The 26,357-nt window shown below is 41.3% G+C and overlaps 2 protein-coding genes across 4 annotated transcripts in view; one reads left to right on the top strand and one right to left on the bottom strand.

The window, feature by feature from the left end:
- The window catches only part of LOC117401264 (glutamate receptor ionotropic, NMDA 3B), a 46,121-nt gene extending 40,959 nt beyond the window's left edge, over window positions 1-5,162 (top strand). For both annotated transcript variants that reach the window (XM_059013990.1, XM_059013991.1), the window contains exons 7-9: window positions 293-457; window positions 1,427-1,497; window positions 1,881-5,162. In XM_059013990.1, coding sequence (XP_058869973.1) covers window positions 293-457; window positions 1,427-1,497; window positions 1,881-2,328 — 684 coding nt within the window. In that variant the 3' untranslated portion in view covers window positions 2,329-5,162. The remainder of the gene's footprint in view (window positions 1-292; window positions 458-1,426; window positions 1,498-1,880) is intronic.
- A 2,849-nt stretch (window positions 5,163-8,011) lies between these two features.
- On the bottom strand, window positions 8,012-25,806 carry LOC117401302 (membralin). Of its 2 annotated transcripts, none has more exons than XM_059013993.1 (11): window positions 24,879-25,806; window positions 20,537-20,809; window positions 20,012-20,132; window positions 17,519-17,629; window positions 16,950-17,072; window positions 16,094-16,194; window positions 13,014-13,071; window positions 12,469-12,552; window positions 11,860-11,992; window positions 9,982-10,081; window positions 8,012-9,222 (listed from the first exon to the last, which is right to left on the bottom strand). In XM_059013993.1, exons 1-11 carry the CDS (start codon window positions 25,089-25,091, stop codon window positions 8,470-8,472), a joined length of 2,070 nt encoding a protein of 689 aa, XP_058869976.1. In that variant the 5' UTR covers window positions 25,092-25,806; the 3' UTR covers window positions 8,012-8,469. The 2 variants fall into 2 exon arrangements, with proteins under 2 accessions (XP_058869976.1, XP_058869975.1); XM_059013992.1 differs by having other exon boundaries at window positions 19,958-20,132.
- Between the last annotated feature and the right edge of the window lie 551 nt (window positions 25,807-26,357).

Genomic DNA, 26,357 nt, shown 5'->3' on the forward strand with positions numbered 1-26,357 from the left:
GAAGCATTGGGGTCTTAGTGGTGAGAGCTGAGGGACTGGGAGGGAGGCAGTGTGGTGGTCTAGTGGTTAGAGCTGAGAGACTGGGAGGGAGGCAGTGTGGTGGTCTAGTGGTTAGAGCTGAGGGACTGGGAGGGAGGCAGTGTGGTCTAGTGGTTAGAGCTGGGGGACTGGGAGGGAGGCAGTGAGGTGGCTAGCTGTGCTTGAAGCCCCAGTGAATCAGCCCTCAGGACAGACTCCTAACCCAGAGCAGGCTCCTCACACTGGGCATGGTGATCTCTCTCTCTCTCTCCAGACCCTGCAGATGGGGATCAATCACTTCTCGGGCCTCTTCGTGCTGCTCAGCGTGGGGGTCAGCGGGGCTCTTCTCACCCTGGCTGGAGAGCATGCCTTCTACCGTCTCATCCTGCCTCACATCCGCAAGAGGAACAAGTTCAAGTACTGGCTCCACACCAGCCAGGTAAAACCACAGCGACCGAGAACCACAGCTCACCGTCCAGCTCTCCGAAATGTCTCCACAATATACAGGACACATCACATGCAAAAAAAAAATAACCTAGTTAGCATAAAGGGATCATAAAGATGTGCTATCACCAAAAGGGGCCATGTAATGTAAAAGTTGCTAAGTTCAAACAGACACATTTGGCAAACCTGGCCCCCTACTTCTATATAAAAGTGGGGGCCAAGGGTGCCAATTGTATCTGGTTTAACTGAGCCACTTTCTATTCCATCTTTACAGGGCCGCTGATCCCCTTTTTCTATATGTATATATTGGCCCCTTCTCTAGAGACCACTGGGACTGGGCACTTTATTCTTGCAGCTGGATGTGAAATGTTTTTGGACAGATATCACTTATTTTTGTCTTTCTTTTTTAAAAATAAGCTATAGAATGCACACCATTTAAGTTTTAAACTTTTGATTTGATGCCTTTGTTAATAGAGAGCTAGCGATTCCATGCTTAGTAGAGGTCAGTTATATAGAAGAGAGCATAGCTATATACAGCAGTGTGCACATGTATCGGAATAGCAGAAGATTTGTCATTTCTATCATTTATGGGCCAAACTACATGAAAACCTCAGGGTGTGACAGTGTTAGACCACGTTGTGCTTTAATTAAACAACTTCTAAAAAGTTGCATGCATTTTATCATTTGTGGCTATGTGTTCCTTTTCGTTTAATATTTTTAATGAAATGCACGTCACCTATTAAAGTCATCAATCAAATGAGACAATCACTAATTTGCCTATTTTGATGATTCTCCAAGATTTTCAGTTAGAGTGGATTATTTCATAAGCACAACAAATCAAAACAACAGAAGCAATGGTGTGTTCTAATACATCTGCACACTACTGTATATATACACACACACACACACACACATTTACAGTGACTAGGAAAGTGAAGGTATTAACTTGTTCCTCTTCTTGCAGAAAATCCACCGCGCTTTGAACATGAGTTTTGAGGATGTCAAGAACCAAAAACAACCAAAAACAGAGAAAAGGTACCGTGTCCTCAAAAACACAAACCTGTTTACAAGACACATGAAGCTTTCCAGCTGCACAGACACTTTAAGAATTTACCTAGCTTTTGTCAACCACTTATCTTTAAATTTACAGAAAGACTACTTTAGGATAACTTATATTAAGTAGTTTCAGTGTCTTATACTGAAAAATAAATTAAAATGGCCATATACAGTACATATACATATTAGATTGACTAGTCTGTCTTTTGAGTGGAGTTACTTTTTCCATCCTACAACAGTGGGAGTCAGGAGTTTTGAGTTCCTAAACCTGAAAGAATCTGTTACATCAGATTCAATTTGTTTTTACAATGTGACAGTGTGAAAGCAGCACTAACTCCCTCCCTCTTCTATATATCATCCAGTTGCAACCTTCAGAGGGTCCAGCCCCCCCAGCCCCCTCCTCCCCCCGCCAAGTGGAACAACGAGAAAAACAAGAGTGCCCAGGAGAGCAGGGACAACAAGCGGGTACACTTCAACCTAGAGACCCTCAACAGCAGCCGGCTCTTGGCTCAGGTGGTGGCAGCAGGCAGGGAGGGGGCTGTGACAAAGGAGGCAGCGAGGCCCTGCGAGAACGGCTGCTCTTCCTGCTCGGGCACCTCACCCCCCTCACCCCGAAACACCGAGCTGGTGGAGCTGGAGAGCCGCATCGAGGAGATCCGTGGGCAGTTACGGGCCGCACTGGCGCGGAAATCAGAGCTGCAGTTCTGCTTGGCGAGGGAGAGAGAGTGCCCAATGCCAGCCCCGCTCCCTCTCCAACCCACCACCACAGAAGAAGAAAAAGCAGCTAAAGAGAGCAATGCAGACAGGTGATTGGGCACCAGGGCAACTATTTTTTTTTAAATGGGTTTAAAAAGTATAATTAAGAAGTGCAATTTTAAGGACACAAACCTGGACTGGAAGGGCCTAGGTAGTTTTTTTTCCCCCCTGATTCCTCTGGGCGATGACAGGAAGAATGGGAAGTCAGGATTTTTTCATTATTTTTTAAACCTTGCAGTTTCATTTACAGGGCATCTTCGGAAATGTATTTCTCAACAGCTCTCTGCGCTGAATCAAGATTTACGGTACTGCATTAAGGGTGTACCGGATAAAGACATCAATCTGTATCAAACTTGGATTGCTCAGAAGTACCGAAATCCTCTTCTTCAGGAAGCCTTTGTTCCCTGTTTATTCTCCCTGCTTTGATGCTCCAATATTGCATTAATCTTAGAACAGTATTTTGTATTAAGCTTTGCAGATGACATTTGAACTTTTTGAAATGCTACAATCCAAGACCCCAGTTCTGATTTATCACGACTCACAAAAAATGTCTTGTGATGGATCTTTACTAGCGTTCCCAAAAACCACTCGAGTGAGTTTTTTTAAATAATCTTTTTACTGAATGTTGGAATTGCGCTGATCATTTTTAAAGACGATTTCTCTTGTAAGGATGGATATTCTGCCCATATGTGTTATTGGGTTGAATCAAAATGGGCAATACTGAGACTCAAGTAAGGAGAGCTAAGGATAGCCTTCAGCCACTGTGGGACACTATGGTGTTGTGCCAGAAAGACTTGATTTCTTTCCAAGCTACAATATACTGAACTGTAAAATAATAAATGATAACTTCATTAAGCATCTTTATTTTTTGGACAGTATTCCTAGATTTAGAGAATGGTTTAGGTTATTTTTGTAACTTGATTTACTCAGACAAATTCATTTGAGACACTAGTGTGCCAAAAAAGGCCTTAATACTTTTTCCATTTTTAAAAAACGAGTTTTATTTGGATGTATTCCATGCAAGTAGAATAGAGGAAATCAGGTTCTGAATACAAGTTTAAAAAAATAAATAAATAAATTATGGGACCTGCCAGGGATAACCATAAATATCCAATCACAATCAAAGATACACTGATCATCCCTGAAAATGACTCATCAAAAAAAATGCGTAAGCACCAACTCCTAAACAGCATCATCTCTTTTGTTTTACTTAGTTTTGCTGAGAGACAAATTACTACCCAAGTGAAATATGAATATTATAGTTTCAAGGAGTGGCAAACATGAAGTAGTGAAAAATAATGACTCCCTTATTATTTAAAAACAAAAAAACATACTATATCCTTTGTATTGTTTCATGTACATTGAAAGCGGAGATTTAAAGCTATTTAGGTACTTTAAAATCCCTGTTCTTATCACTAGTTCTGCCTTTTGTTGAGCTTTGTATTATTATTAAACCAAAACTATCCACCTGGTCTAGGTGCAATCTAACCATGTCACCTACAGCACAGGCAATGCTTGGCAGGAAGCAGCCTCTTATGTATTCATAATCTATACGTGAAATCTATACATTTCTACATATCCTGAATGGAGAGTACAAAAGAACACAATTAATTTGAGCAAAATAATAAAGGATCTGTATTTCTGATGTGAGACGTTAGAAATGGATTTTATAGCCCGGGTTACCACTTCTTTTTAAGACTCAATTCTCTGTCACAACGCACTTTAACAAACTCCTAATCACTCTGCATTTTAAACCAAAAGACCCAAAAGAAGAGGGGAAAAAGCCAAGACACATACAGTTTGTATGTACAAAGACAAACTTTTTTTTCTACATTACAGTTAAAAACAACATTAGAATGAAATCAGAAACTTTAACACATTAGAATGAAATCAGAAATTTTATTTATCACTTACAGTATTTAATTGAAGGGTTCCCACAGTGTAAAAGAATCTCTACAAGAATATTGTACAATATACTGTTCTGCCACAATCATCCTGCTTCCTGGTACATTATAGGCACCCAAAACATGTAACATTTAGTACTTTTTTTTTGTCTGATTAGTCTTACGTATCTCTTAAAATAACAGTCTAAAATCAAATAGCATATTGTAATATTGCACTCAGTGAACTGGTAAGGACAGAGCAGCCCATTAACCAATTCTATAGCAACTGTGAAACACTGAAGTTACTTATTCAATAAACTTCCTCTTCCAGGCTTATAATAAATCCATCCATTTGCAACCCCTTTAAAGGAGTGTTAACCCATTTTAGCTTTATTAACATTATCACGGGTCCCCCTTTAATCGTTTCTTACTGCATTTGTTTAAGATATGTAAATATATGATACGCAATACTACAGATAAACATACAGGTGTCTTTGCAATTTGACCACTGCAGTGCATGACGTGTACAGCGAGCAGCAGGAGACTGTAATCTATAACGTTGTCTAGTATCTCCGTATTCCAAATGATAGTACAAGCAAATAACTAAAAGATCTTCCAACAGCAAAGAGGGGGACCAGTGATACTAGTTATAAGGTCTAAAAAAGTTTTTAAAACCTTGATTAGCATTCTGTTAAGCACTTCTGTTTCATGCTTTCAAATTCAACTAGGAGCAATTGTGGTTCAACTTTTTATACTGATAACCCACAACTGCCCCCCACTTTCCAGTTTAGCTGTACAGCTGTGACCAAACGTTTTGCATCACCCTTTACAACGAACTAATTTGGCTTCATAAAGTTGAATGAAACCTGCTGAATATTGAATTACATACCGCTTTGTACTTTTGTGACATTTCAAACATAGTACATACTATTGTGGCTTCCAGTAGACTTTTGCAATATCATTTTGTAGTTTCTTTGATTACATGATGTTAAATAAAAGATCTAAATTATGTTCATATAGTTTTTTTTTTTTTTTTGTCTCAATCCTAAAATTCTAGGTGATGCAAAACCTAGCTGTACATTACATCTGTATCGCTTACCCAACTGTGGCACATGTCAAAAAATCAGTTAAGCTTTGTCATTTTCAGAATGTACCCCTGTAAAAGATCAGGTTTTAGATTTTTAGATTCGTTTTACACTAATGTCATACTATTCCAAGAAATTGTCTGAATCTTAAGTGACCGATATTTAGTTACTGGTTGAAATAAAACCAACTGAAAGCTGAAGCATGTGACGTTTCCAACCAATCTGCTGTGTGTACAGCCTCGTTTGGAGAAACTTCATTAAAATTGCTTCAAAATATAACATTCAACAGCTGGCAAATGAGTTGCAACTTGTGTCATTTAACCCTAAATTGGCAACTTGCTGGTTTTAGTACTATTATTTTTACTTTGACTGTAACGTGACCAATAAGTGGGTTTCTGGCTCTGTGGAATGATATTTCTTCATGGTCTCGTACAGGAAAGAGGAAATCAAGAGGGGTAGGTATTGAGGGTATTCCAAAAAAAGAGAAATCGCTAATGTGAATCTACAGTAGCGAACAAAGCTCAGCTAGTCCATCCCAAGGTTATTCAGCAAGAACCTGGGTTTTGTCTGCAGCGCAGGATCTTCAAAGCTGTAGTAACATTTCACAAACTTAAAAAAACAACTATCAGATCTTTGAGACCTCCTTTTGGGAGTTCAGGCCGACAAAATCTGCCAATTGCATTGCGAGCGTCATTATATTTACGACACTGGTTATGTTTCTTAAGGTGCTTGCAGACTAAACGACTAAGTCAGCGGTTACATCATGCGCATTACTAGTAAGCCTGCTTTAATCAAGGTAGATCCCAGCTCCTACAAGGAATTTATGACCCTAAGTAAAACTGAATTTGACACCATTGATCAATGTCATTAGATCATTCTTTTCTATTGAGAATACAATCAATAAAAAGTTTAAGGCGGCCCAGCTTGAAACAATGCCTAGATGCCTGGGCTTGCTGCTTTAACCACTGGATCTGAAGAGGCTTCCCATATAACAAGGTTAAACCAGTGAACACCATTTCTACAGCAGACTCAGTTGTCTGATAAGTGTTCTAAAAGACAGAAGCATTCCCATGAATCAGGAGTCCTTTCAGCACTGTGAACCCACACACTCCCCCCTTTCTCCACAAATTGATAAAGGCCTCTGACAAGTCTATAAAGATCACCAATGCTGGACATTCACAGCATTGTCTGATTTATGACCCAGTAGTCATAATGCCCAGTTTACTGAGCCTCTCCCCTTCACATACAGCTAGTTTAAAAACGACAGCCTTTGACTTGTAGTTCAGCGTTCTAGCAAACCATCCATACCAGCAGACAACAATGGCCCGTGTTCAAGATCTGCAATGTCTTTAATGCCTTCCTTCCTTCTGAGCTCAAAAGCGATCTGAAACCTGCGGCAGACAGACCAAACTGGTTTGAACTGTGAATCTTGTAGGTCAGCCCCATTTGGGATTGCCACTCGTTAGCAGAAATTGGTCTCTAACTCACCGATGGAGCAGGCAAATGCAAAGGGCTCCAGAGGCAGGCGTGGCATCTTTAGACTGCATATATAACAGACAGCGGCATTTAGATAACCAAGTTGTCAGAAATAATTTTTATATATATTTTTTTTGTAATTTGAGTTCTTTGTTTTGGATGCTTGCTTCCATAGTAACCCTTTTCTGGTGCTGGGTGATGTTTCTACAGCAAATCAAAGCGAGCACCGTTACAACAAACCGATTGCATGACACTACTACTTTCTTGCATGGTGTGTTTTATCGTTCCATGTGGTTTTAAAATAAGACTGGGTTGTGTGGATATTTACATGTTATGGTCCTGGATCAATCCTAGTCTATGAAGTCAATATGAACCTCTACAGACACCCTGTGCACATAGAAATCCAGTCCTTCCAGTACATTCAGGGCTGGGGACTCACTTTCCCTGCATCCTGTTTTTTTTTTAACTACTTACTTTCTTACAAAATATTGAGGCACTAGCGATTTAAGCTAAATGTGAACTGAACTGCTTGAGCTTAACTGTTTTCACTCCATTTAGTAGTTATTTAAAAGACCTACACACTCAAGACTAATTCAGAGCAGATCTAGCAAAACCTTCATTGCTCAGAGTCCTGATCATTTCAGAAACAAATCTCAAGGTAGTTTATACCGTTTCCACTGCCTGAATACAGCGTAATCACCGCCTGCTGAAACCATGATTGTGAATGAACGGCAATCACGTGTTTCATCATGTGCTGTAGTGTGGATACAGCCAGTGTGCAGAGAAAGTGAGTTCGTCCAGCCGATCATAATGCATGTTACCGTTAACAACATTATCATACAAGATACAGAGATGGTAGCGTTACGGCATTGATGGCAATAGCCTACAAGAAATTGATTAGGCTTTTCCTTGTCCGATAAAGAAACTCTTAGCAGACACATTTTTTGGCTGTTCTGTTGCTACCGAACCATAACATAGGAAATATCCACCAGATGCAGTTTTATTTTTAAATGAAGTTTCAGGGAGGTTATGATGTTTTTCCACAGCAGCAGCAGTGTCTATTCGGACTGTACTGCTGCCAATAAGAAGTTCTGTTACATTTAACTGTTCAAAGTGGCCCTCTATTATCAAGATAGCTGTATAAACTGCAGAACGAATGAGTGACTGCAGCTTTGCTACAGGGACACACAACACTTGGGATGGGTTTTCATTTTGTCGTCCCCCCCCCATAGCAGAAAGCATGCAAGTGTCTTTAAAAATACCCTTTAGAATGATAAAACATACCCCACAACAAACAGTAAGAAATTAGTTTATTATAAAACAAAAATAATAATAAAATACAACGTTCTGCTTTAAGACTACAGCTCTCTTCAAAGCACGCACAGCAGAGCCACCTTGTTCATATTTTTTATTTCGGTTTTTTTTTCTCAATCTGCTTTCCTGCAACACAATCGGATGTCACAAAATACCCCCATATTCTTAATTAGTGCACTTTTATCTTTATAGTGCCTGGCCCACAATAATCTTAGGATTTCAATAGAATTCCACTTAAAAAAAAACAAATAAAAAAAAAAACATGTTAATAAAAGCTTTAATATATGTGCCAGGGGGGTGGTGGGGAGAAATAACTTCTTACAGGGTATTATCTTACCCATACCCTTTCGAAACTGAACCCGGCTTCTATTTTCAAAGTTCTCAGGGTCTGCACAAGGCTGCCACAGACGGACATGGTCTTGAAACTGAGGTGGAGCTCAAGAAGGGGTTGGCTGCTCACTGGATGTGATGGCTGCTGTTGTAGATGCTGCTTCAGGCTCTGTTTTTGCATCCCAGTCGTATTCCTTCTGCTCTTTGGAGGCAGCTTCAGCAATCGGAGGCTGCCGCACTCCATCTGTGCCACTAAAGTCTACAAGCTCATTGCTTCCTCCAGCCCTAGTCCCCTCTGTGTGAGGCTCTTGAAAAGACGTCCCGTTTAGAAGCTGGGGGGCTGCACTGGAATCTTGGCCGTTGCCACGTGCTATGATCTCTACAGTAACTAGACTAGCAGCAGCAGCAGCAGTATTGGTGTCCTCGTTGCCCCCCTGCAGGATTGCCACCACATTGATGCTTCCATTCGGGGGCTCCTCCAGGTCTGCAATGCCCTCAGTCTCCTGCAGGGAACCCCGCAGCTGTGGGGCAGACAGGGCTTCTGTTATGATGGCTGCCGTTTCTGCCACCCAGTCCAGATCACTTAGGTTCCCAGCTCCTCCTCCTGTTCCCTGATTGGCCAGGCCGTTTGGGTGGGGTGGAATCTCACCTGGTGGCCGTGGTTGTCCGTTAGGAGCTCCCCTTCCTCCTGCTACGCCCCCTGTGGCGTTGCTGCTGGTGGTGTTGTTGTTCAGGTTGTCCTGTAGGGTGGTCTGGTTGCCCTGGCCTGCTTGCTGGTTTTGGAGGAGCATCTCTTGGATGCGGATTTGCTGAAGGATGGCAGGCAGCTCGTAGTGATGAAAAAAGTAGATCATGGAGTGCTGGGGGGAGAGAGAGAGAGAGTGATCCTAGTCAAGATTCTTTAGATTCTCATTCAGGATGCAAGTCAGTTATGATTAGTTTGGTTTTTTATCATTTAACTCTCAGCTGTTTTTGACATCTGTAAAACATAAATTAAAACGGAAAAACAGAACTGCATTTGTGCAGCCAAGGGAATGCGGAAAGAATAAAAGTTAGACAAACAATTATTTATTTTCCTGGTACACCCATTGTGCTGCAGAAGTCATTTGCAAGTGGCATATCGTGTGCAACTCACGTCAGCTCAGTTTATTTCAATACATGCACAGTACATGAAGCTACCATAATAACAAGAAACTGACAAAAATTAATCTTGATATACATCTCAAACTGACAAACAACGCATTATGAATGCAATCACTAAATTCATATTTTTGCCACTGGCTTGCTGCACAGCATTATAATATATCAGTTTTTAGAAGTAAAAAATATTTTTTCACTGACATTTAGGGGATACTTTTGTAGTGTTAGTTGTACTAGAACTAAAATACCTTCATAAAAAAAGAAGTTGTGCAAGAAAAATGTATTTAAGATTTTCTAGAAATGGTACAGCACCTTATTTGGACTGTATTATAGAGAACCCCCCCCCCCCACCCCGCCAAATTAATCTTACCAAGACCATTAGCTCTCCCTCAGATAATACTTCTTGAGTTTTAACATGTCAAGAGAACACTAAAATGAAGACAGTAAATAGATACATCAAACACACCACCCCAAGTTACCTGTATGAAGAGCCAAGAGGTCACAAGAGCCAGGCTGCTGTACTGTCCATTGAACCGGTAATGATATGCATAGAAAGCAAAATGGTACAGATAGAAGAACCTGCAAAACATCAAGACATGTCGCCTCTTAGACTAACAGCATTTCTGATATAATTCATTGTGAAATCAATTCAGATTACCTGTGAAAAGAACATCGTCCATATTTGATTTTCATTCCCATCACAAAAGGTATAAGCATACTAGGGATGGGAATTTCGAGTAATTTTGTGTTCAAATACTCGAGCGTTAAATTTCGAGTACACAAACCTAATGCCAGACAATATTATTCTACATATGCGCCACAAAAATTACCACAAGTTAACAATAGAACCGCCACGGTTATACTCATACCTAAAACCACCGCCGGCAATCGATATGATGGTACATTTTAAACAACATCAATATTAAAATGAAAGACAACTATCGGATACAACTCAAAAGTTTTATTCAAGCACATCATATCAAACATCTGCACAGCTGAAAAGCGTATTTAAATGAACAATTAAACATAAAAGGGTTTATTTTCTAATTTGCCACATATAAAGCACTACTTCAAAAAATGAAAAACTATAATACATTTAAAAAAGAAACAAAAACAATAAATCCTTCCTCCGGTCTCTATCCTAAAAACTCGCTCACTTCAAACACAGAGAAGACAGCGGACCACTACTCTCATGGGGGGCGGGGGGGTCTCACACTACCGAAACTAGTGGTATGGTCCCTCCCCAGAACAATACAGATAATGTGAAGGCACAGGACCAGACAAAACAAGACAAACAAACGAGACAAAACAATAGTCTTGCTGACCTGAACTGTGGCCGGGTCGCTACAATATATTCAACTTACATTCACGAAGAGATATTAATTACATTTTATCGAGTAGTCGAGTAATAAATGAGTGCTCGAGTAATTCTAATTGAGTACTCTAACCCACCCCTAAAGCATACTCAAAACTTACATCCAAATTAACACAAAGGAGGGCACCAAGATCACTGGGAGAACTCACATAGCTACAAAATTGAACAAACTGTGCATGAACGAGTGCTAAAGTTTAAATGACTTTAAATGCCAAGAACTATTACTATCTGGTAATGAAATAATAGAACTCAGAATTAGAAAAAACTCAGCTGTTTGAATCTCGTTATGTGCCATTCACATAGATTTAAATAACAAACACACTGCTTATACTGCAGGAATCGCTCTTACTAATCCACCAATCAGCTGTGTTCACCTTGTTATCTTGCCACTCACATAGATTTCAATACAAAAGGAAGCACTTTGCTATAGTAAAAGCTTGCCAGATCGATCAATCAGCTCTTTGCACCTCGTTACCAAGCGATTACCCCTGTACTGTACCTTGGCTATTTAATCCCTCTACGGGTTTACAGTTTGAAAAAACAGCACTGACTGCAACAGCAAGCCTGGCTGGAAAGAGAAAAGTGATGCGCATCAGCATGAAAATTCAGTGTAAATAAAATGTCTGTTAGATGCTGTGCGCTTGCTAAAGCATGCTTGGAACAATGTAGTTGAGGAGGAGAGTGCTGACGAAAATACAACTGATACAGAAACTCTGACAACAGCAGAGGGGATGTCAGAGGAATAATTCTCAGCTGTGTCACCTTAGCGACCAGGACGCTGTGCCTGAAACAGACACCGATGACGTAAGCGTGCGTGCTGCACTTGTAACACTGCAGCGTGCTTCAGGATATAGAGCCGAATTGGGACCAGATGTTATTATACAGCATTGATAAAACCAGGCTAGCGAGGCTAGATGACAGAACTAGGGAGACCCTGAGCTCTCTCCTCAGCACAAAGCCATAGATGAGCAGGGAGGCGTACCTGAGCCAGTGGCGCTTGCTGGTGTTTGTGTGGCAGCAGATTGCATCGTACTGGTCTGCGAGCCACACAATCAGGATGATGTAGAACGCCGTGGTTGTGTCGTTGAAGAATTCAGACATGATGGCCTCCATGCCTGTCAAGAGAAGAGGGAGCCCGAAGTCACACAGGAGGCTGGCAGGAATTATGCCGTCAAGCCTGACTGATTTCATCATTTAGCTGAATGGTTGAGAAACACCAACATGTTACACAAAAACGTTTGATCATTTATACAGTCACTTTTACTACATACAGGTCCATGCAGCCAGGCATTAAGAGACTATACCTCTTCGGGACCTATTTACTACTGGAACTACTACCTGCATACTCAAATACACAAAATCTCTCTAAATATATTCAGTAGCAAACAATGACCATGTTAAGGGATCCTCAGAAGTATCAAACATAATTTATGTACAAAAAAATCTATTGGCATTAGTCTGACATTGATGACTTATTAGTGCAACACACGTACCATTTTCATGGAATGGCCCCGAAGGCACAGAGAATTCAGAATTACTTACAATAGGAATCTAAATGGTTTAAATGAAAAACAAGCGTCCTGCTTCTTACCCACTAGAGCCAGTATGACGGTGAGTAAAGGTGCAGCAGGGAAGGCAACAGTCATATTCATCTCTAGCATCTGTAACAGGTCCACTGCACACACAAAACAGCAAGCATTCAATAAAGGATTGTCATTGTTAAGGTCAGAATTAAACCAAGGCATTCAAAACCATGCCTACATATAAGAAGGCGAAAATAAACTGACACTTGGTGGTTCCTAATCACTTCCTGTGCTGTAGGTCACATGGTCTGAATGAAGCCTGTTAGCTTTGATTATCACTTTTTCAAGTTAAACAGGAAAATGAGCTAGGTTCTTGGTGGCTAGTTTAGTGCTACAGCTATGACACTATGCATTCTGAAGTGCTACAGTTTGTGGTGTGCTTTGTCTAATTGATCTCTTATGACTAGTTTCACAGACCCTGATGAGCACTAATCCTGGACTACCTTCTTTAAGATAACATTATGTAGCCCAAGATATGTGCAGGTTCTGTTAAACCAGCCCCTAGCATGTTTCTGTCAGGACCAACACCAGTAATAATTCTCCTTTTACTTACCAATAAAGACGAATATTTGATGATGTGAGTAGCGCAGCAGCATAGAGACAGACAGCGTCTGACGAGGGAAAGGAAAACACAAGACTGAGTGAGTGTAATGCTTTTAACCAGACTGCAGGGACACATTATGGCAGTTCACAGGGCAGCAGCAATGGGACAAAAGTGCTTGTGAGGTGAGGCCAGACCAACGGTCTCCAAGGCTGGAATGCGAGCTTCACTTCCACCAAGGGGAAACGAAAAGATAGAATAGCGGGAGCATCAAACATAGTAGTCCAGTGAGCAGAGGAAAAAGAAAACGAAAGAGAGGGCTCGCGGTAGAACCTTCCTGGCGGAGGATGATCCGGTGCGGCCAGGCCTCTAAGGTTGGGAACTGAGTTTCACTTGTTCACAAAAATGACTCCCAGCTCCCTGCAACTGTGCCTCCAGCAATAAGGAAAAGAAAGAGGTCAAATTATTATTTTTGTGTTACTCTGATGGGTAATTAAAGACTAATCTCAGCTCAGTGGAGAGGAACCCCCAAGTGGAAGGAAACCTCAGGTGGCCCCTATTCCGGGAACACAAGAAATATTCTGTTGGGCAAAAGAAGCATCATGGAAAGAGGAACGAATGCACTACTCCACTGCAGTGGATGAACGGCGCCCATTTTTTTTGACATGCTGAATGACATTGACTTTGGCTGCTGAGGTTTCTGCACCTATACTGAAGGAATAGATTGTCTTTTGCGTGGACTGGGTCCGACATTGCAATTATTCCTCACAGGTCCTTTGTCGGACTGGGTCCGACATCATTATAGCAACGCAATAAACGGGTGTTTAGTCGTTTTTACTCCGGAAAAAGCCGAGAAAACCATTCAATTGCCGAGTGGGAGCGACAGGAGCCGAGACAAGTTGAAAAAATAAATAAATAAATAAAAACATGGTATCAGGTATCAGATAACGGGGCGGTCATAGTAAACAAGCTGGCTGAGTGCGTCAGCGCACAGAGACTATCATGGACATTTGCAGAGCTTTTTTCAGATGTTATAGTAATAAAATAATGACTTGGATCGCATTATTGAGGAGTTTGGTGATAAAACGAGTGATCCGGAGATGATCGATCGGTATGTACGACTATTATTATTATTATTATTTATTTCTTACATAGGTGAACGCTATGGCAAACGAAAGGGTGGGGTCGGGGCTGGAGATGCCTAGTGAGTGCTTTGTTGATATGCAGGGCCATTTAAACCCGTTTGACTGTGAAAAAAAATACTTTTAAACAGTGCGTATAAAATTAACTGCGCGTGTGAAAATTAATTAGACCTGGCGTGCCTAACGCGCAATTAATAAATGGACCGCAAAGGGTTAAAATACTTTTAAAGCATATTTTTAAAGAGTCAATTTTCTATTGAGGGATACCAGGATATTTAGTGAGCAAGTAGGCTGAGTGAAGTTATCTGGCAACAAACTCCCCATCCCCAGTTATACCGCTTTCCTATAAAAAGGAGAACATTTCAGAGTACCATATTTAGTAAGTAAAAGGTCAGAGAAAAAACAGTCAATACAATCCCCACCCCTAGTCTTGCTGTAAATCATTTGTTGCTTCCAAACTTTTGAACACTACTGTTTATCCTGGGCAGCTGCAATGGAGACTGATTAGAATCAGACCACAGACAGCTTGCGTGGAGGCTTGCCGGATGGAGTGCCATGCTTGTACTAGGGGGGCGGGACTTCCACAGGCTGGTTTCTGTGTTGAGCTGGAGGGGGAGAGACAATAGCGCTGATGGCTTGGCAGAGAAGAAAGAGAAGAAAATTCCAATCGCTTCCCACTGGGATTTGACTGTCCGATTTAAAATCAACCCCCCCCCCCCCCCCAACAACTGTTGGTGGGCCAGTCTTTGACAGTCGATCAGTATTGTAGAGGAAAGCAGCTTGGAGAGGAAACCACCTGGAGGCTGGTTTAGGGAAAGGCTGCCCCTGGAAGATTGCGGTAGATTCAGAGTGAGGGGGCTGCAGATGAGAGCGGTCTTGAAAAAAAAACCACCAGAGAAGGACAAGGATCGAAATAATCTTTTGATCAGTGGAGAGACGGAGACATCAAGGGCTGGAAGAACAGTTCAGCAGCTCCAGGTTCAGCTGCAGTATCCGACAGAGGAGAGATGCAGATATTTTGAGTGGATTAGTATATAGAAGCTTTTGCTGGGTTGCTTAGCAGGTGGGATGATATCTGCATCAAGAGATTTTGGATCTGAGTGAGAGGGTGACGTGGTTACCCATTTTATTAATACATTTTTCTTTTTTATGTTAAATAAGGTGGTTTTAGACTGCAAGATTGTTTTAGTCTGTAAACCCAAAGTAGCAAATACTCACAGCCCAGTGGATTTGTTTAACTTATTGTCAAAGTTGTATTCAGGTTTAAAGCTTGGGTCTGTACACTGATCACATCAAAAATCCAAGAACAAACAAAAAAGCAAGACAGGGAATAAGGGCGTGGCTTAGGATTTAAATATGGTTATTGACAGGCATTTTGCCGTGTCAAAACAGGGGGGAGGAGCCATAGCTCCTGGCCCCTGAACCATACTTAAGGGTTACAAATTCAAGCCCTTTGCTCATAATGTCCTTTAAAATCAATGGTTAAAGATGAATGACCCACTTTGCTAGCATAATCAGTCAAGTGGCTCAGTGAAACAGCCTTTCCTGCCCCCTTCTGGGAAAATTAAATAAAACTTGGTACAACATTACAGTGAACCAGACTCAATATTTTGCCTGAAAAAAAAGAGAGCGCGAAAAAGAGTGGGAGAGTGCATGGGGTGAATTCAATTATCTAAAGAGAGGCGAATTTAAACACCACCACCATTTAAATAATTTAGGACCAAACCTATTTTACTTACGCTTCAGGAAAAAAAACTACACTTGAGACCCACACACACTATTAGAGATGTTAGTTTTGTCAGAGTTCCTTCTTCTAGCGATTTAAACGATGGTGGTGTTTAGATCCCCCACGGTTTTGATTAACTGAACAGACCCCAGTTTAATTCCATTAGAAAACAGCTGCAGGGAAAGTGTTATCACAAGGCATGTACAATATGGATCAAAACTTACGAATATGACCATGATGACAAAGGCAGCCAGATAGGAGGTCCTGGCCATCCACATGCTCACAAAGCGGTAGTGCTCGCCTGAGACCACGTTACGGAGAAATCCTGCAGACAAACAACAGGCAGATATAAAACTAAATCAATACTGCGCTCCGTGCTGCAGTGCATCAATCACACCTGGCATAGAGCTACTGTGGCAACAAAACTAATGCCTTATTACTGTTGCAGACATTTGAGCTGATGTCTTTGGATCTCAAATATGAATAGTTCAAAGGGGAATGGAATCCAAAGAAACAGTAATCTTTGTGGTTTGCATGAGGATTTTTTTCCTGGTTTGTTTTCTTTTAGTGCTAACCGAATCACTGGGAATTAAGGCACAAAGCATGTTTATTACTAATTCAATGCTCATTAACAGGGGTACCAAACAAACACCAGCTGAGACTGTATACTGCACTGGAACACCAAATTCCAAGTCTGAATGCAACAGATGTACAGTAAATTGCTCTACAGTAACTACTGCCAGTTTCCATTATTTTTTAATAGAAACTAATTTTTAAACCAGAAATGGATATGCTGATGCTGTTTCTGGCAGAAGTTATGACCTTGTTTAACCTGGCACAAAAATATGTTAAGCACACAAAAAATAAAAATCCTGTATTTCTTTGAGAAATTACATACAGCTGCTACATGTATGTAAAACAATTCCCATTCAAATGTTACATAACGGTGGGTTTGGGCCTTTAAGTTGTATGCATGCACTGCTCATGGTTTGGAAAACACCACCACTAACTCAAATAGTTTGTTTAAGTGACGGGTTGATTAAACTTTCTAAATCTTTGTGAATCCGGGGCATGGCACACCTTTGTTCTCTTCATTTTCAGCCAGTGCTTTGACACTGGACATCAGGATGTCATCGTAGCCCAGAAACTCATCGAGCAGGAAGCGGCTGAAGCCGTCCCCGAAACACTGGTCCTTCATGGGGTCTGTGAGAGAGGAGCAGGAACTCATTCACAAACTGAACACACAGCTTATAAACAAGCCTGACTCACACAAGCAACATTCGGCCAGTCATTTGCTGCAGCTGCTGCTGTAATACAGGCAACTGAGACATTAATTCTAATATAAAAGAGTAATTTGCTGGAATACTATAAGCCAGTGGTTCTCAAACTTTTTGGATCGCGCCCCCCTTCCTCTTATCTGGGTTCTCTCTGTCACTCTTGTTTTTCTTGACTGATTCATATATTAAAATATGTACTTTCTAGTGGAAAATTAAATGGCCCTTGGGAAGACTACTGTTACCTCCCGAGGCTTTGGGCATTATAGCCCCGTCGGTAACAATAATCTTCCAGGATACATTCCGCGCCCAGTTTGAGAACCACTACTATAAGCGATACTCTTGCAATAATAGTAAAATAAGGGGGAGACACACCCAAGGTGACCACCATGACTGGAACGTTGAGGCGCTGCCGGGTGGTCTGAGAAAGGCGCAGGAAGCCGTACTCCAGAGAGTACTCCACGATGTACTCCTCCTGCGGCCACACTAGAGCAAGAACAAACACACCCTGTTAGCTGGGGCTGAGCCAGGCACGCAGGCTGTTCAAAGAGTTGCAAAATGCTTAGCTGTTAGGAGGGTGGGTAGGTAGGTTTCTGCTGTGCTGCACAGAGAAGTCAAAAGCAGCTGGGCCCTCTCCTTGCAAAGACGTCAGTGTGTGGAACCCAGGAGAAGATGGCAAATACAGCCCGTGCACTTAAATGACCCTGTATGCTAAACTGGATCACGCTGACGATATTCTTTACATGCAACAATAAAACCTCCTCAACACTATCTCACATTTCATGGATCTAGATCTAGGTGTATTGTTTAACTCTAGGGTTTTATGGAGTATAGTTTCATTGTAATTTGTGTTGTATTTGCCGAGCGTCTTACTGTACCTGTTGTTTGTTTTCGGCTTGAAGGCTCCATAACCTGCACTGCCTCAGCGCACAATCTCACAACTCACTGACTCAAGGCACAACATAATTAGGTTTCCAGAAAGAGGTCTGGAGGATCTTGGGTCCCAGAGTAATACCCTCGTTCGCTTAGATAATAAAATAATCAGACCATAAAACAGAGCAATTGTACTACTCCTGGGTAATCCACAATACAAACAAATCAATGATGTCTTTGCAAAGATTCATGAAAACAAGGAGGACAGATCAGATGACTGAATCAACAGCACAGAACGTGGATTTGGGTTACAGCTTGGCTCAGTAAATGCAACCCCAGATCAAACCAAACATGAATTGTTATCACATTTAGGGGTCTAGCTGGGTGTGTGCCTAGCCACATCTGCACCTTATACAGAGAAGTATTGTGCCAGTAATCACTTTAGGCTAACTTTAGCGCCTGAACCCCAAACCATTTTTGTTATCCTGTCCAGTAACACAAATGTCGGTATGTATCAGTTACATCGATTTTTAAAAAAGGGCTGAAAAATACTTGTAGAATTACTGAACAAGATGAACATTTTCCAATTGCAGACACCTGTGCAAATACACATCAAAGTCTTGCAATTAAATGTGGCTTAAATGGAAAATATTCCATGAATCTTAGCCATTTTGCACTTTCCATTAGGTACATGCTTCTCAAATGTGCGTTTTTTTTAAAGAAGCATGTTACAGCTCACGTGTATTTTAATTTTAGAACATGATCTCTGACTGGTACGACTTTAGATCAATGGAAACTCTCTGTTTCTGTGCCTTATTCATGGGTTATCTGTTTGCACTTGTATTCCCCGGGTCATTTCACCTGGGTCAAAGCATGTTACTGACTGAAAGCAACAGCAGTTTGGGTTATTGATAGGAAATAAGCCAGTGAAGAAGAGGTGGGGACAAATTCACTCTCCTGGTGAAATGACCCAGGAAGTACAAGACAGTCAAAAAGCATGGCTTCCATTGCTTTCCTTAACCTAGTGTAGTACCACATCTCATGTTTTGAAATGATGCACGCTTGCTATAACATGTGATTCTTTCAAAACTGCACATTTGAGACCTATAAAATGAAGGATGTGCATAGCTACATAACTGGCACACACTGCTTACATTATTATTTTGCAAATTTCAAATGTGCTTGCCTGCCATCTAGATTTCTTTCCAAAGTAAAGATAAAATCAAGCTATTGTGGGTTTTGAAGATAGTTGCTGGTATCATAACCATATAAAAACAAGACATATATTGACGAAAAGAAAAGAAAGGAGACAATTGGAAGCTACAACCAAGACCAACCCTGAGCAATTATATATATATTCTACACCGGCTTTAAAGACTGAAAGCAATCTAGGCAAGTCATGCAAGAAAGGAAACTAGGATCTCCTGGCTACCCATCTTCAATATAGATTTGAATTGGTGGAAACCAAAAGAAACCACTAGCCTGTGTGTACCACACTGGGGAAGAGTAGAGCAGCACCTCTTAACTCCAGTCCTTGAATACCCTGTACAGTCCAGTTTTGTTTAAATCAGGTCCATTTATTTATTTTATTGTATTCCCTGTGTGTAAGAGCCATATTTAAGGAGCACTGGAAAACAAATAAATACTATCAAACCAGTATCTGGTACTGTAAAATACTCCAAAAAAGTTTTTATATAAAATATATATATATAAAATCAATGGCTTATCCCAGCATGAGAGATGTTGATCAAACCAACCCCAAGTCAATCGGATACATTTTATCAGTGTAAGTGAAAATAAGCCTTGAACTGATGGACTGGGGACCGGAGCAGAGAGACACTGCTGACAGGCCAGAGAAGAGGACAGGAAAGCAGTGTGGGAGTGAGGAAGAAGTGGGAGGAGGAAGGCGTTTGTTTGGACAATGCTGTGGAGGTGGTTTACCTGCTTGTGTTAGCATCTCAATCTCGGAGACTGTCTCTCTCAGCTGCTGCATACCTTTAGTGGGCGCTTGGGTGAAGGAGAGGTCCTGGCTGTCGTTGAGCCCCCCTGCTTGCGTCAGAGCCTCCATGCCCATGCTCAGAGACGGCTTCAGCTTGGGCTCAAAGTCCAGCTCGAACTACACACACACACACACACACACACAGGACTTTCAGTCAATCGTTTGCACACAAGGTATGTTAAATAAGGATTTCTGAATGAAGCAAACTTTGACAACTACTGAAAAAACGCCAACTGTTTTGAATATTCCTGAACTTGTGTTCTGGAGCTTTTGTTCAACTAAATTCTCAAACTAAAACAACTTAAATTGGATGACAATTAAAATGACTTTACCAAGATTAAAACTGAACTTTTATTTCCTTTTCTTTTTTTTTTTAAACAACGATTTCTCAATGAAGTAGATTTCCACCTAATCAGGTAGACAGGTTCTAATAAAGTACCTACATGGTGATCTACTTTATACAATGTTTCAGATCAAATGATCAATTAATGACTATAATTAGACAGAAACAGTTGCCTGACCTGTACGGAGCTGTTGTCGAACATCTCGAGGGTCATCTCCTCCTCCTCCTCTTCCTCAACCCCCTGGCCCCCCTCCGGCTCTTTGATGAGCCCCTGGAAGTTGTCCATGTCGTAGAACTGCAGGAAGATGGGTGCCCGACTCGAGTTGCGCTGGATCTCCACTCGCAGGATCCCATCGCGAGGCCACTTCTCACGCACATGCTCCAGGCAGTTGATGGGGGAGCGCGAGAAGGCAATGTGGATGTATGCCAAGATGAAGAGCACAAACAGGGCCTACACAGCGCAGAGAGAGCAAGAGCGAGAGCGAGAGAGGAAAGGAGAAATGAAACCCAAAGAGAGAATACAGAGAGAATGTGGGTGGAAGGGAAAAGGAAAGGAGAATGACAGAATACGTAAGGAGAAAGAATGGAGAGAGAAAATGAGTGGGTGAGGAAAAAAAGGTGAGAAGGGTAGAAGGGAGAGGGACAAGAAAGGGACAAATAGTCAAGTTGAACGAGGGTAGTGATGAGACAGCGACAGGAATAAGATTCAAGAAAAAGGTGCAAGAAGAAGGGAAAGACAAAAAAAGAAAAACGCTGGTTAGAACTACACATGGGAGAATATTAGAGTCTGTTCCCACAAGATAAAGACCAGCACAATAACAACTTGACTTTATACGAGATAGAGATGGGCTCTACTAGAGCAGTAAACAGCACTGAGAGCATAAAGGACATGAATGAGCTTCCAGGCAAACTACAAACGAGAATACCTCATGTGTTTGTGTGGAGAAGAGTCAATCCTTGGCAGGTAATTAAGTGCAACTGCAGGTAGCGTCAGAAAAGCATGTTCTGTGTTTTTGTTGTAAATGACATCCATTATTCATCGCCAGTTGCAAGAGACACACAAGCCATCAAAAAAACAACAGCTTCAGGCAGTTCATGCTTTTTGTGGTCTGGAAACTCTCAAATGTCTCAATTCACAGCAAGACAGCCAATACCTGCAGCAGCCACAGAACAGGATAATTTTCAGTAGGTCGCAGTAGGCCACAGTTAACACTATCAGTTGTGTAGGCAGTGCTGCAGCACATTCCTGGTTAGTTCAGTTTAACAAGCTTCTGAATGACACACAGCCACAGCATTCCAGATGTGTTCTTGGCAAGCCAGATGTTAGATTCACTTCACATAGGGCCAGGGGAGTTATTTCAGTCATATAGGGTTTGATTCATGGGATAAACACTTAGACACAATTTTATAATAGAGCACTATTTAGTAAAAATGTAATCTGTACTTCCCTGTTCCCTCACATGCGTCTTTCAGATTCAATGAACCCCAACTCGTCTCTTTTTGTATTAGATTGGTATTGATTTTATATTCCTTTGCTTAGGGCTGCTTCATCTAATCTTTCATGTTGCATTTCAAATACTTAACTGCCTGCTATACTGTGCATTAAAAAGAACCAGCAATGAAATGTAGAGACACTGCTCCTGTAGCAGCAGCAAGCAGGGGTTGCCATGGTAAAACTAAGGCAGTAACTTACACTGGGAGAGGGGAATTGATTTTGTAAAGGCAATAAGGTTTGCATTTCACTTTTGCCATCACCGTCTCACCACCAAGTGATAGCAGCACCTTGTGCCCCAAGATGATAGAACTCAACTCTCATAGGCCAGAGACCATTCAGAAGCAGACCCTCAGAAATTGTGCACAACAGCTATGAAAAAAATGTGCCAGACATGTGAGGTGCTGATTTGCATAATTTGCAAAGGGCATAAAAGACTAACATATGCGAGTCCAGTTGGCATCACATTATTGTATATGCTGGTTTGTGCACAATTAGTAAAGACTTTATTACCTCAAGAACTGCAATGCCGGTGCAGCAACCTTAACACTGATGCGATTCATCAAGTGATTGCTGGCATCACACCAGACTTGCTGCTCTAAGCAGCAGAAAATATCATTCCTCATCTCCAGGCTGTGATTGCCGAGAATGGAGGATATACAGTGCAACTACTGCAAGAGCGCCACCTGGTGTTTATTATAGGACTGTTGCTGCACTGTATTCCTGCTTCTTGGTAAATGTCCTCATAATTCGTGCACAGTTACTGAGATATAGGCCTACCACCTCGAGCAGTGTGATAACCACCTGGAACGTGGAGCGTTCAGCACACACCGTTCAACAACAAGGCTATATTCCTTGGAAATGTCGTGTCTGTTTCGTCGAATTAGCCCACTCAATTCATGTTTGGAATAACTGTCAACTTTAAGGCATGAGGTTGTTTTTTTTACCTCTTTGCTTTCACATTTCTGAATTTTTTGTATTTATTTTGCTCAGAAAATAATTGTCAATCACTCGCCCTAAGCACTCCTCGGGTGCCAGTGAACTTAATACCCAACCCCACCCACAGTATGAAGCATGCAGGACGAACAGTGTCTGGGAGTGGGGTTAATGAGCTGTGCAGCATGAAGTGGGCCACACTTGATGAATTGAACTGTCTGCTGCCTGCAGAGTTTAGGCAGGGAAAGAGATGAATTGAGCAATGTGAATAATATGAAATTAAAGACATTATATTGCATTTGGCCTATACTGCATCAACAGTGTGTTGGTAAATTTAATGCACACACACATAGAGGGTTCTCATAATTGCACAGCACCTGAAAGGTAGAAATATTTGTATAAAATTTGTATAAAATGACAGACAGACAAGATCAGAGCATAAGGGTGCCCATTTTTAAACGAGGACCCTAAAAAGTAACAGGGACTTTAAATTATACTGGTGGCCACATTTCTATACTTTGCTATTATGAAATAAGTTTTCAGTCTAATCTTTTATTTTTACTTTGCAAGACAAAAGTGTAGTATTGATAAATTAGTGCAGACATCAGGGCCGTCAGTTATAAATAAGGATACGATTCTGCCACGGAGGTCACAGAAAAAGTGATTATATATGCCCTGATCAAAACTGCCCTTATCAAACTGTGAAACCAGGATAGACTGAACTCAAACCTGATTCAAACATTCTTAAGAACTGCTGCAAAGACATTTAATATAAAAATCACACTTAACACTGTAATGCCCCTTAGTTTATCAAGCATATGATACAATACTTTGTCCATCCTTAAGAGCACTGGCTATGTGATGCCAGCCAGTTCTTCAATTGTATGCTTAGTACAAAGAACAGGTGTTGTGTTCCATTGCATACAAGTTCCTAGCAGTCTCTCACCACACTATATCCACACAACCACAGGTTTAGAATTTGAGTGCTGGAGTACAAGGTGGGTTTTGGGTTTGATAGACCCTCCCATCATCTACATCCACTGTATGTACTAAAAATGTGTGGCAGTAGCATGGGTGCGTACATACAGACTACACTATATAATTCGTGTAGATATGTACCAGGCGAAGCAGTCTCACACTGGCATTAGAGCCTATTACTTACATTTTTGTTATTTCATAATGTAATCTGTGTTAAATCAGTCAGTTCACAGATATGCACCTGGAGTAAAGATCTTGATAAAGGCTGGCCTCCTGCGTCACAAGGGGTGTTGTCAGTCTGTGTGCGCAATGGCTTGCTTCCTCACGACATCAACAGGAATTCCAAGCACTTCATAGTGAAATGCAGCACAATGAATAATTGGCAAGCTCTTTTGATGGGTTTTTTATAGCATGCAGGTCAATCTGCTATGCAAATGATTATATAACAGCACCCCACAATGACATAACACTCTTTCCCATGGTACAGTAAATACCCATCAAGTTACACTGGTACTTTTAGAGCACCTTGGATATCAGAATTTAACACAATGTCCCTCTTATACAAGGGCTGTGTGCACAGTGCCCTTAACATGACATTTAAATTCCTACCTATATATTTACCGCAAACACTGTACCGGTAAGCCATGCCCTAACCTTCAGGTCATGTGACACTATCAATCGAGGAGGGCCATTCCTAGTCTCTCTAGTAATACAACTTGATTCAAGGGAGACTGTCACCAGAACTGAAATTCTCAACTGTAGCTGTTCACGTTGCATGATGACCCCCCCCCCCCCAAAAAAAAGGTGTTCTTGCTAATCACGTGTATCAAGGTAAGTGGGTCCTTTAATAATAGTATCTACCATACACATGCCAGGGAAGCAGAGTGTTTCACCTCCTGTAAGGATGACAGCTATGATAACATGGGGGGAACACAGAGCAGCTTAAGCCATTCCAGTTTTACTGTGCCCTTAATAAACTTCATTAGGTGCGGCTTATGCGTTCTACACTAAAAGGATCCAATGCCCTCGAATCCAACTCCTAACACCAGAACATTGCAAGCCCTGCAACGCACAATGGATGTCAGTGTACATTATGTGATGCACGCAGCCTTACCTTAAGTAGGACAAAGAACTCGAAGATTCTTCGGAAAGACGGAGGGAACAGCCTGGCATAGGTAACTGCCATTTTAAAGAAGAGGGCGTGGAAAAGCCGATCGCGGACGTTGATCAGCGGGTTCTGGTTGATATTGGGGTTCCTCATTCGGTTTCCCCCGCCGGCGTTGTTATTCAAAGGGTTGTTGTTTACATTTCCCTGGTTCTCCGACATCTTCTTGGCGTCGTTAAAGCTTAATAGTTTAAACTTAAATTAACTTTAATAAAAACAGATATATAAATAAAATGACTGGCTTCGTTTCTGTGCTATAAAATACTATTTAGAAAGGCTGCTACGTGACTGACTTCACAATATCTATTGGGTTTTACAAATTAAATCCGCCACGAACAGAATTGTTGGAACAGGCATTGAACAATAATTTAAGACGAAAAGAAAATATCAACGGGGGATTTTTGAAGGAGATATATGTTGTTCTTCTCTACGTCCCCCTTCCGCTAAACGAGCGAGTTATCGAGGCCTACGAATATAAATGTGTTTACATCCTTTCCTAATTCAGCCTGTCAGCATGAACCTGCTGGTTAAATACAATTCCATATTTCCAAAAAAGTCCACTTCAAAGGAATGATCAGACAGGTAAGTTGTTTATTTTCTCCCTATTTACGATTTTTCAAAGCATTAATGTCCCAAGCCCCGCCGACCCTGGTGACTATGCGGAGTAACTCTCGTGACTCTCTTTCGCTGTTACAGGCTGCCGACCTGTCCCAGGAGAGCCGCAGGTTTGTCAGGTTTTCTCGGTGTTCACGGTTTCTCTCTCCTGTTCGTTATTTTTGCTGCTGCCATTTTCTCCAAGCTCTTCTCTCTACCAACGACACTCGCGGGAACAAGAGTGGCCACAGGCGGAGTCGACCGGTAAAGGAGTTAAATGGAGACAGCGGCGACTGCAGGTCAGACGGAGATACTGCGGAATGCATTATTACAAAAAAAAAGTGATAAATTGTTTTTAGTTATTGATTGGTTTTACTGCTTTTTATTAAAACCGTATTAAGTATGTTGAGATCATTCAAACGCAATAATACAGTACCTGACTGGATCACATTTTTTCTGGCGTAAGGACATTACAATGAAACTCTTTCAGGATCATTTTGAAGCTTAAGTCGCTTTACCCTGCTAACTCCAACACAGTGGAAATGTACAACACTTGGTGTATGAAATGGTGACTGATTGCAAACCCCGTTTTGATTTCGCTTTCCTGTACTTTGTTATGCTTTCTGTACAATAAGCTTTTAAAAGTTAGTAAGTTATATAATTTGAATACTGGCCTACTGTTGTTGAACCTTGTTGATGTAACCTGCAAACTAAAGGGACGTGTGATCCAATGGTATTAATTACCATCAGTATATTATAGGAGTGCGTTTTAAACTTTTTTGTTTCCCCCTGACAGGGTTGGTTTCAAAGTGAGCGATTCACCAATATGTTATC

Source organism: Acipenser ruthenus, chromosome 47 (genome assembly GCF_902713425.1).
Source record: "Acipenser ruthenus chromosome 47, fAciRut3.2 maternal haplotype, whole genome shotgun sequence".
In the NCBI taxonomy this organism is placed as follows: Eukaryota; Metazoa; Chordata; class Actinopteri; order Acipenseriformes; family Acipenseridae; genus Acipenser; species Acipenser ruthenus.